An 11,598-nucleotide genomic window follows, 5' to 3' on the forward strand; every position below is an offset into this window, starting at 1 on the left:
ACAGACTCCAAATGGTTGAAAGACCTAAACGTGAGACAGGAGTCCATCAAAATCCTAAAGGAGAACACAGGTAGCAACCTATTCGACCTCAGCCACAGCAACTTCTTCCTAGAAACATCACCAAAGGCAAGGGAAGCGAGGGCAAAAATGAACTATTGGGATTTCATCAAGATAAAAAGCTTTTGCACAGCAAAAGAAACAGTCCACAAAACCAAAAGACAACCGACAGAATGGGAGAAAATATTTGCAAATGACATATCAGATAAAGGGCTAGTATCCAAAATCTATAAAGAACTTATCAAACTCAACGCCCAAAGAACAAATAATCCAATCAAGAAATGGGCAGAAGACATGAACAGACATTTTTCCAAAGAAGACATCCAAATGGCCAACAGACACATGAAAAAGTGATCAACATCACTCAGCATCAGGGAAATCCAAATCAAAACCTCAACGAGATACCACCTCACACCAGTCAGAATGGCTAAAATTAACAAGTCAGGGAATGACAGATGTTGGCGGGGATGTGGAGAAAGGGGAACCCTCCTACACTGTTGGTGGGAATGCAAGCTGGTGCAGCCACTCTGGAAAACAGTATGGAGGTTCCTCAAACAGTTGAAATTAGAGCTACCATTCGATCCAGCAATTGCACTACTGGGTATTTACCACAAAGATACAAATGTAGGGACCCGAAGGGGTACGTGCACCCCAATGTTTATAGCAGCAATGTCCACAATAGCCAAACTGTGGAAAGAGCCAAAATGTCCATCGACAGATGAATGGATAAAGAAGATGTGGTATATATACACAATGGAATATTATGCAGCCATCAAAAGGAATGAGATCTTGCCATTTGCAACGACGTGGATGGAACTGGAGGGTGTTATGCTGAGTGAAATAAGTCAATCAGAGAAAGACGTGTATCATATGACCTCACTGATATGAGGAATTCTTAATCTCAGGAACAAACTGAGGGTTACTGGAGTGGTCGGGGGTGGGAGGGATGGGGTGGCTGGGTGATAGACATTGGGGAGGGTATGTGCTACAGTGAGCGCTGTGAATTTTGCAAGACTGTTGAATCACAAATCTGTACTTCTGAAACAAATAATGCAACATATTTTAAGAAAAAAGAAAAAGAAGAAGATAGCAGGAGAGGAAGAATGAAGGGGAGTAAGTCAGAGGGGGAGACGAATCAGGAGAGATGATGGACTCTGAAAAACAAACTGAGGGTTCTAGAGGGGAGGAGGGTAGGGGGATGGGTTAGCCTGGTGATGGGTATTAAAAAGGGCACGTTCTGCATGGAGCACTGGATGTTATGAACAAACAATGAATCATGGAACACTACACCAAAACAAATGATGTAATATATGGTGATTAACATAACAATAAAAAATTTTTAAAAAAAAGAAAAATCTTGTTTGTAATAACAAATTTTATAGGGGCGCCTGGATGGCTCAGTCAGTTAAGCATCTGCCATGGGCTCAGGTCATGATCCCAGAGTCCTGAGATTGAGTCCCACCTCGGGCTCCCTGCTCAGCAGGGAGCCTGCTTCTCCCTCTGCCTGCCACTTCCCCACGATTGTGCTCTCTTTCTCTGACAAATAAATAAAATCTTAAAACACATACACACACACACACAATAAATTTTACTGACATCTGTACTCATCATTACCTCTTACATCATTCTCCTGGATTCATTTTTCTTTGTCATGGAATTCATTTCCCAGAAGTACTTTCAGAGACTTTCAATGTAGACATTTTTTGAACTCATGACCCTGAGATCAAGACCTGAGATCAAGAGTCAGACGCTTAACCAACTGAGCCACCCAGGTGCCCCTGATGTAAACTTGCCCTTATACTTGAATCCTGTTGTCGGTGGTATATCATTCAATGATTATTACATTTCTTTTCTCTCAGAGCATTGAGATGTCACTCCACTTTCTCTTCATACCCAGGGTTTCTGCTGAGAAGGCTGATGTCCTGAAACTTATTCCTTAGTGGGTAGTTCGTGGATTTTTTTTTTCCTCTTCAAATGTTTACATATATTATCTTCATCAGTTATGAGATTGTGCTGCGACCTGTTTGGAGCTCCGTCTGTTTTCCTTCACCTTTTTTAGGGCAATTGAGTCTCTTTAATGAGTTCTGGGAAACTGATTAATGCCTTGAAGGTTCCTACTCTTTTTTTTTTAAGATTTTATTTATTTATTTGTCAGAGAGAGTGAATGAGAGAGAGAGAGAGTGAGCACAAGTAGAGGGAGTCGCAGGCAGGGGGAGAAGCAGGCTTCCAGCCTGATGCGGGGCTTGATCCCAGGACTCCAGGATCATGACCTGAGCTGAAGGCAGACGCTTAACTGACTGAGCCACCCAGACATCCTTCTTTTTTTTTTTTTTAAGATTTTATTTATTTGAAAGTGAGAGAGCACAAGCCGGGGGAAGGGCAGAGAGAGAGGGAGAAGCAGACTCCCCACTGAGCAGGGAGACCGATGAGGGGCTCCATCCTAAGACCCTGTGATCATGACCTGAGCCAAAGGCGGACATTTAACCAACTGAGCCACCCAGGTGCCCCAAAGATTCCTACTCTTCATCTCTGTGCATCCTTTCTTGGGAACACTGATTTAACCATGACTAGAACTTCTGGATGGGTGCTCCATTTTTAAATTTACTTTTCTTTAACATTTTCATTTCTCTGCATCTTTCCCTTTTCTGCTGCCCTTCAAAAGGAGTTATTTTGTCAAAGTTTCCACTCATTAACTTTGGTTATGTCCATTCTGTTATTCATCCCATCTGTCAAGTTAGAATTTTAACACTCTTCCTTTCTAAGATCCAGAAATAGCTCCTTTTAATAACGGTTTGTTCTTTTATGGCTAAGATGTCTCCTCCAGTCCCCTGAGAATATTAATATCACTTCTTTAAGTTGTCTTCTTAGTCTTTCCCTTGGCTATTGTGTTTCTTATTGTTGAGTGTAGGGATGCTTTTTCATGCAGTTGGTTTCCTCCAAAGTTTGGTGATTCTTGGTCAGATGCTCATCTTTGTTTTGTGATTTCCTCTTTGTCTGTTGATGATTGCCATGTCCATGGGACATACAGGGAGGTATGGGGTAGGCTTTCACAGTCAATGATCTCCTGGGCACGAGTCTTGCTGTGTAAGGGTGTCACATGGCATCAGGTCCTGCCACACCTCCCCAGACCAATCACAGCTCCTCCCTGGAGATAGGTCTTCTCTTGCCAACCACAGGCTCAGCTAGAGTTGGCTACTCTTCCTATGGTTATAACCCAACTAGCCCCCATGGTAGCCAACAGCCCCTGCTGCCTCCTGAACCAGCTGCTGCCAAGTTTGGAGGGACTGCATGGCCACTCTCTTCTTTTGTAGGAGATCCTTTTTTTAGAGCTTTGATATATTTTCTTTCAGTGTTTTCACATCTACCTTGTGTCCTTTAAGTAGTCCACATAGTTTCTGTCCATTGAAGTTCCTTTCCTAAATTTTTAGGTACTATTAGAAATATTTTAAATAAATATATTCTTTTTCTATTATTCCTATGAATTTATACCAAGAGAAGAAGATCTGAGCCTGTGTTCAAAAATTTTGATCCACTTTCTCATGGGACATTTTTTTCAGTTTTCTTTACGATCATGTTTCCTTGAGGTTTGAGGTAAAAATGTTGAAGCAGATTTTAGTATGTGACTGACAATTTTCTTCTGCAGATAGTTTATCTCTATTTTTAAATGGAAATTTAAGTTTCCTCTCATCTTTTCCCTCATTTTCTTCTCTTCCCTTCCTGAACAATTTAGTCTGAAATTCATTAGGCTGGGCAGTGCAACATAGGTATACCAGGGCAAGAGATACTGTGACACAAGACAGGGTATGGATCTCAAGAGGGTGAAGAAGGTGCTGGCATCAGAGGGCTTCCCAGTTTGGAACTCAGGCAAGGTGGAGGGGGGTCTGTACACGGGGGTTCAAGGTCATGGCAGTAGTGGATACCATACCATGGGCAGGGTGAGGCATCTTTATGGTGTAGGAAGCCAAAACTTGAGCACAGCAATGAGGATATCTGTGCAGAGGGTATCCTGACATTTCATGTCAGCCCATGTTGGGTGAGAAGGGCATTCACACAGGACAGCAACTAATGTGGGATACATGAAGAGGGTAATGGCCTAGCAGGGTGTCAGAGCTCAAGCAGGGTGAGGACAATGTCTGCAAAGACAGCAGCAGCCATGGAAGATTGGTTACATACAGGGGAAATCAGATAAGAAAATTTACTAAGAGGGCGCCTGGGTGGCTCAGTCGGTTGGGTGTCTACCTTCGATTCAGGTCGTGATCCCAGGGTCCTGGGATCAAGCCCCACATCAGGCTCCTTGCTCGGTGGGGAGTCTGCTTCTCCCTCTCTCTCTGCCTGCTGCTCCCCGTGCTTGTGTGCTCTCTCTGTCAAATAAATAGATGGAATCTTTGAAAAAAAATTTTTATTAAGTATGGTACTGGCATAAAAACAGACACATAGATCAATGGAACAGAAGAGAGAACCCAGAAATATACCCTCAACTCTATAGTCAACTAATCTTCGACAAAGCAGGAAAGAATTTCCAATGGAAAAAAGACAGTCTCTTCAACAAATGGTGTTGGGAAAGTTGGACAGCCACATGCAGAAGAATGAAATTGGACCATTTCCTTACACCACACACAAAAATAGACTCAAAATGGATGAAAGACTTACATGTGAGATAAGAATCCATCAACATCCTAGAGGAGAACACAGGCAGCAACCTCTTTGACCTCGGCCACAGCAACTTCTTGCTAGACATGTTCCAGAGGCAAGGGAAGCAAAAGCAAAAATGAACTATTGGGACTTCATCAGGAAAAAAAGCTGTTGCACAGCCAAGGAAACAATCAACAAAACTAAAAGGCAGGGGCGCCCGGGTGGCTCAGTCGGTTAAGTGTCTGCCTTCAGCTCAGGTGGTGATCTTGGGATGGAGCCCATGTTGGACTCCCTGCTCAGTGGGGAGTCTACTTCTCCCTCTCCCTCTGCCCTCTGCCCCCCCCCCGCCGCTCCTTGTGCTCTCTCCTCTCTCAAATAAATAAACAAAATCTTAAAAGAAAAAAACCTAAAAGGCAACCTATGGAATGGGAGAAGATATTCACAAATGACATATCAGATAAAGGGCTAGTATCCAAAATCTATAAAGAACTTACAAACTCAACACCCAAAAGCAAAAAATCCAGTCAAGAAATGGGCAGAAGACATGAGCAGACATTTCTCCAATGAAGACATACAAATGGCCAACAGACACATGAACAAAATGCTCAACATCCCTCGGCATCAAGGAAATACAAATCAAAACCACAATGAGATACCACTTCACACAGGTCAGAATGGCTAAAATTAACAAATCAGGAAAGAGCAGATGTTGGCGAGGATGCGGTGAGAGGGGAACCCGCTTACACTGTTGGTGGGAATGCAAACTGGTGCAGCCACTCTGGAAAACAGTATGGAGGTTCCTCAAAAAGTTGAAAATAGAGCTACCTTATGACCCAGCAATTGCATTGGTAGGTATTTACCCAAAGGATACAAACCTAGTGATTTGAAGGGGCACATGCACCCCAATGTTTATAGTAGCAATGTCCACAATAGCCAAACTATGGAAAGAGCCCAGATGTCCATTGACAGAAGAATGGATAAGGAAGATGTGGTATATATATATATATATAATGGAATATTACTCAGCCATCAAAAAGAATGAAATCTTGCCATTTGCAATGTCGTGGGTGGAACTAGAGGGTATTATGCCAAGTGAAATAAGTCAGAGAAAGACAAATACCATATGATTTCACTCATATGTGTAATTTAAGAAACAAAACATGCACATAAGAGAGGGGAAGGAAAAATAAAATGAAGTGAAAACAGAGAGGGAGGCAAACCATAAGAGATGCCAAACTCTAGGAAACAAACTGAGGGTTGTTGGAGGGGAGGTGGCTGGGGGATGGGGTAATTGGGTGATGGGCATTAAGGAGGGCACTTGATATAATGAGCACTGGGTGTTATATGCAACTGATGAATCACTAAATTCCACCCCTAAAACTAATAATACACTATATGTTAACTAAATTGAATTTAAATAAAAAATTTAAAAATAAAAAATAAAGTAAAAATAAAAGAAAATTTATTAAAATGGGAGCCAGGTATCTTAATTTTGGAAACAGGAGGTAGAAATATAGAAAGGAGAAAACTAGAATGAACTCTTTGACTTTAGATTGGGATTAGAGATATCAATGTGAACTCATACGTTTCAATATAGGTAGATGATAAATGATACAGATGATAGCCATGTGTGCGGTGTGTGTGCACAAACATATATTCCCTATCTCTGACCACTGAGAGGCCTGGGACCAGCAGCGCCCCAATAATGATGAGCATACTTTGCTGTGCTCTCCTGGGCCACTCCACTGCATCCCCAAATTTGCTGTTTTTCCCTGGCTGCCAGTTTTTAAGGTGGGTGTGACCCCTTTCCTTCTTTTGTTGCTGATGCTGAATTTTTATGACACTTGACATTTGCACTGAAAGATGATAATCAGTCCCACTTTACAGCTGAGGAAACTGGGGCTCAGAGAGGTAAAATGACCTGTCCTCAGCCACAGAGCAGTGAGTGATGGAACAAGGGATCTGACCTAGGCCAGTTTGACTCCAAAGTCCTTACTCTTTACTCTAAGACACTGAACACAAAAGAGAAAGGTTAGCAAGGAAAAAGGAGACATAAATCCTTCAAAGAGTGAGAGACCAGGACCTGTGTGAAACATGGGAGTAGCACATGGAGGAACAGAGCAAGAAATGCAGAGCTCGTGCTCCAGGGCAAGACAGAGAGCTAGAACCTGAGACCTCCAGGCAACATCTCAGAACCTCTGTGAGCTGAAGGACGTTTGTCAGGGCAGAGTAGATGGAGCAGAACCAGACATAGGGCTTCTGAGCTTGCAGTCTTGATGGAGAATAACCCAAGACTCCAGGACCCTCTCTGTCTATGGGAAACCACAGGATAGCTGTGCCCCAGATGGGCAGAGGGACAGCCTAACCTTGATCTCTTAATGGGCTTTTTATCACCACTAGGCCCCAATTCCACCCCAGGTGGCAACTTTTTGTAGGAAGTGACTGTCAGAAGCACCAGCTCCAGCAGGACCAGCCTCTGCTTAGACTAGGCCTGGAGTCAGGGTGAGGGAGACATGGCCTATCCTTCTCAACTCTGGATCTGTGACCTGACACTCACTAGAGGCTTTGGCTAACAGTGGAGTGCCTTCTTTCCCATCTTCACCCTTGTGGAACCTCCCACACCCCACCAGATCTGAAGGGGAATGAATCCTAGCCTCCATTTGGGGCTGAAGGGTGAAGGACAGAGGTTGAAGTAGAAATGAAGACTGGGGCTATACACTCTAACAGTGTCCAGTTTGGGTCTCAGATTCTGACATGGAGGCTATGTATGAGGATACAGTCACCAGTTGGGCAGGGAGCTGTTGGAGGAGGCCACTGAGAGGACATGACTGCCCATTGACCTGCAAGCTGGACCCAGGCAACTGAAGGTTCCTCGCCTCCTCCCTTGTCCTTGGAATGTGCATGCCACCCACCATCCCACAGGGAGAGCCATTTTCAAGGACACAACCTTGAGAGAGCAATGTGGTTTTAAGAACATCTGGACAGTATATGTGACTGAAACCTGCTAAGGCCTCTATATAAATTTTCAAGATTCTGGCAGGCAGTGGGCTCCTGGGTGGCTCCATCTGTTGAATATCTGACTCTTGGTTTCAGCTCAGATCATGATATCATGGGTTGTGGGATCGAGCCCCAAGTTGGGCTCTGTGCTCAGCAGGGAGTCTGCTTGAAGATTCTCTCCCTCTGCCCCTCCCCCACACACTCTCTCTAAAATAAATGAATAAATCTTAAAAAAAAAAAAGATTTTGGCAGGTGAGACCTACTCACCTAGCAACCACCCAAGACAAGCCTCATATGCAAGTTCACTTGCCTATTAAGTCTGCCACCTGCCAATCTGGAATGGCCTGCTTCCTTCTTCCATCTCTCCTTGCCCTCTGTGTATAGGGGCCAGTTTATGAACCGATGGGAGCCAGGATCACAGAGCTTGGGGTGAGTGTGTTCCTTCCAATCGTGGGGGTAAGAGAACAAGCCCTGAGCAACTAGACTTGGGTGGGTGAATTCCTGACAAATGTGCTGCCATTGCCATCACTAACCACCACCTTCCAGGACTTCATTATATGCAACCTTGGGGATGGGCACCAATTTACATGAAGGATGCTCCCTGAGTTGGCCAACATGGCAGATCTGTTCCACCAACTTTTCAACTTATGGCAGAACTTGCAAATTAATCAGTCTCTGCTCAGTCTGGGCAAAGCCTCAGAATTCCTCCCAAAATCCTCAGACAACCCCTTCCCATTCTTCAGCGCTAGCATATGAGATGCCAATATCTGCCATCATTTGCCCTGACCTCCTGGAACTTGTCAAACAGAGAGGCTGGGGGAAGACCACTTCACTGCTTTATTGGGAGGGGAATACACTCTGACACAATGCAAGGCCCTGAGCCCAGCAAGATCTCTAGCTCGAGATGCAACTGGTTGGCCGTGACTCTGTACTGGCCCTTGATGAAACCCTGGGAAGTGCAGGAGTGGCACCTCCAGTAGGCCTGGATAATGCGGGCAGCTTTGAGCAAACGGCAATAGCGCCTACGGATGCGCCACATGCGGACCCAGGACTGCAGCTTGACTGCCGCCCACTCGTTCCGTGTAAAGGTCTCCAGTGCTGCACGCCGCCTCCTCTCCATCAGCTTTGTCAGGATGTTCTTCCACCAGCGCTGAATGACCAATGCTCTGATTACTGCGTGCAGCAGTGTCCGGCGCACCAGGGTGCCCCGCCACCAGGCCTGGATCTTTATGACTTCTGGATTACTGGTAGAGGGCTTATCTTGGTTTCCTGGGATCTTGCAAGAAAAAAGAGGGGGCATTCAGAGAATGTTCCCCACCTGCTTGAGTCTTGGGGCATGCCAGAAAGGAACCCTAGTTCCCTATCAACAAGCAGCCCTTCTCCTGGAGCTCAGGAGCCCTGGACAGGCACTGGCTGGAACCAGAAGACCAGGTAGGTGTCTTGTCTCTGCCACTCTTCGGTTAATGGGCATGGACACATGTTGACCTCTGAATCTCAAAGTCCCCATCTCTAAAATGGGAGTACATCTGCCCTGTCTACCCAGTTTTATATGGATCAAGTTGGCCAGCCTAGGGCAAGATCTATGGGTCAAAGAGTTACGTATTCCACCTGAATGTGCCCAACTGATCAGGACCTGTGCTCCTTCCCTTCAGACCCCACCCCCTTGCTAGAGAAGTAACATCTTTTGCTAATTCTGTCCTTCCATCCTTGACTCCAGCTCCAAACCACAACCTGTTCTCTTCCTCTGTCATGTTATAGTATTAAGTTTCCCCCACCCCATAAAGTTCTACCTCTTATCTCTTCCCCATCCTTATTTCTCTTGACTTTCACATTTTAAGCCTTAATTAACAAGCAAACATGCACGCACAAGCTCAAATGCACACCACACTATTGATTAAGCCCAGCTTCCCATATGTTGGCCATTCTGTTCCACAAACACAGCCCCTATATTCCCAGCCCCAGCCCTGTGTGGCCTTGGGGAGGGGCTCATACTTGTCTATCTCCATTATTAGCACCATCCACTTTATCTGTCTTGACTGTATCTACATCTTCAGCCTGAAAAAAAAAATGGGGAAAGAGAACAAACAAGAATGAGTTTACTCCTGTTCTTAGCTCTGGATCATGCAAAAAACACTAACCACAAGGACCAGAGGCATCCAAGTCAGGGTTCCTCCTACCTCCACCTTCTTCTCTGAGGTCAGTAATTCTGGGGATAACCAAGTCGGCTCCTCTTTCTGCTGAGGTTCATCTCCAATTTGTTCATTAATTTGTTCAGGCTGCTCCTCCTCCTGAAATCAGCAGTTAGGGAAAAGACAAGAGTGAAGTTGCCCTCCCTCCCTGTCTGTTCAGTATCCCACAGATCCCCAGCTTCTGGGGCTTCCCAGAGTATTCATATGCCAGGGGATCCCCACATCCTAAGATATCTATGGGGACATCCCTAAAAAGCCTGGTTTGTCTGTCTCTTGCTTACTCACCATTGGTCCCACATGGATTGGGTGTAGATGGTTCAAATCCCCTCAGGTCTGTGTTCCTCTAGCCATGGATGGGTAGATAGAGTGAATAGAGAGACCTACGATGTCATAAGGGCAGTTATGACTCAGGCACAAGGATGGCTCCGAATAGTGGGGCTCCCTCCAAGGAAAAGACAAAAGTGATGGTCCTTCTTTTCTGCTGGAAATGGTCAAAGCCCTGAATACAAAAGCAAGACACCAGAAATACTGGCCCATTGATGTAAAGGTGTAGAAAGATAACCAGTCATTGATAATATCACCAGTTGGTAAAATTGAGGATTGATTTAATGGTTAACAGTCTATTAATACTCAGAGAATACTAACAAATTACAACTGTTAAAAAATAATTAATTTAGGCGCACCTGGCTGGCTCTGTCTGTACAGCATGTGACTTTTCATCTCAGGGTCATGATTTCAGGCCCCATGTTGGGCATAGAACTTGTTAAGTAAATTTAAAAATAAAAAATTTTTTTAAATAATGAATTTGATCTATAGGTACTGATGAAGCAGTGTATCCAAGATATATTTATAAGTGAAAAAGTTAAAGATCTTTAGGATCCCATTAATCTAAATAAAACCATCAAGATACATAATTATACATATATATTGTAAATGCACATAAAGGGGGAGAAAGTTATATACACCAAATTGCTACCAATGATAATATTAGAAGAGTTGAATTGCTGACCCATCTATACAATGCTCGGGGAACTCCATGAGGCTCCCAGGACCAGCTGGGGCCCCCATCTCAGACTACAATGGGCTCAAGTGCTCTCCTGTCTTCTGCCCCTGAGGGACTCAAGGCCACATCATATGGCTAAGGAGTGGCCACTACAGAAGTTCTTAGCGCTGTTCTTATTTCTGAACCATGCAAAAGACACTTGACCCAAGACCCTAGACACTAGATGGGATCCTCCCTACCTCTCTGCCTGCTCCTGTCTTCTGAAAACGCACCTGGTTAATGTGAGTAGCCAATTAGAGTCACAGCCGCCCCAGGTGTCACTAAAGTGCATTTGTCACACCTTCCAGAACACTGAGGTAAGCCTCATGACTGAGGAGTGGGGAGGGGCTAAGAGAATAGCAGGTAGGGCTCAAAATGTATCAAAGGAACATGGGTCCTTCTAACCAGACTCCATCAGGAAGCCAGCCACTGAGGATGCCTCACCTGCAGACTTCCCAACTGGCATATGGACATCCCTAGTACTCTGTGCTAATCACCCACATACTCCCTTATCTATGGCTGGCTCCCTGTGTAGGCCCCTGAGGGTGGCAAGTAGGAGCCTTCGCAGATGGTTAGTGAGTATGCATAGAAAGCCAGCTGATTCTATGGAGCTGAGAAAGAACACAAATTTGAGCGTTCAGCATTGCCCTCAGGGGAAGCAAATGGTTGGCTATCAGAATC

General features: G+C 44.8%; 1 protein-coding gene across 2 annotated transcripts; it reads right to left on the minus strand.

Annotated features, from left to right (window-relative positions):
- Window positions 1-8,500: 8,500 nt before the first annotated feature.
- LOC112834045 (IQ domain-containing protein F1-like) lies at window positions 8,501-11,181 on the minus strand. Of its 2 annotated transcripts, none has more exons than XM_025885501.2 (5): window positions 11,151-11,181; window positions 10,161-10,255; window positions 9,864-9,974; window positions 9,679-9,741; window positions 8,501-8,962 (listed from the first exon to the last, which is right to left on the minus strand). In XM_025885501.2, exons 2-5 carry the CDS (start codon window positions 10,161-10,163, stop codon window positions 8,516-8,518), a joined length of 624 nt encoding a protein of 207 aa, XP_025741286.1. In that variant the 5' UTR covers window positions 10,164-10,255; window positions 11,151-11,181; the 3' UTR covers window positions 8,501-8,515. The 2 variants fall into 2 exon arrangements, with proteins under 2 accessions (XP_025741286.1, XP_025741285.1); XM_025885500.2 differs by lacking the exon at window positions 11,151-11,181 and adding an exon at window positions 11,118-11,141.
- Between the last annotated feature and the right edge of the window lie 417 nt (window positions 11,182-11,598).

The sequence above is a fragment of the Callorhinus ursinus genome, unplaced genomic scaffold (genome assembly GCF_003265705.2).
Source record: "Callorhinus ursinus isolate GAN/ISIS: 27379988/994484 unplaced genomic scaffold, GSC_fseal_2.0 scaffold15, whole genome shotgun sequence".
NCBI classification, from domain to species: Eukaryota; Metazoa; Chordata; class Mammalia; order Carnivora; family Otariidae; genus Callorhinus; species Callorhinus ursinus.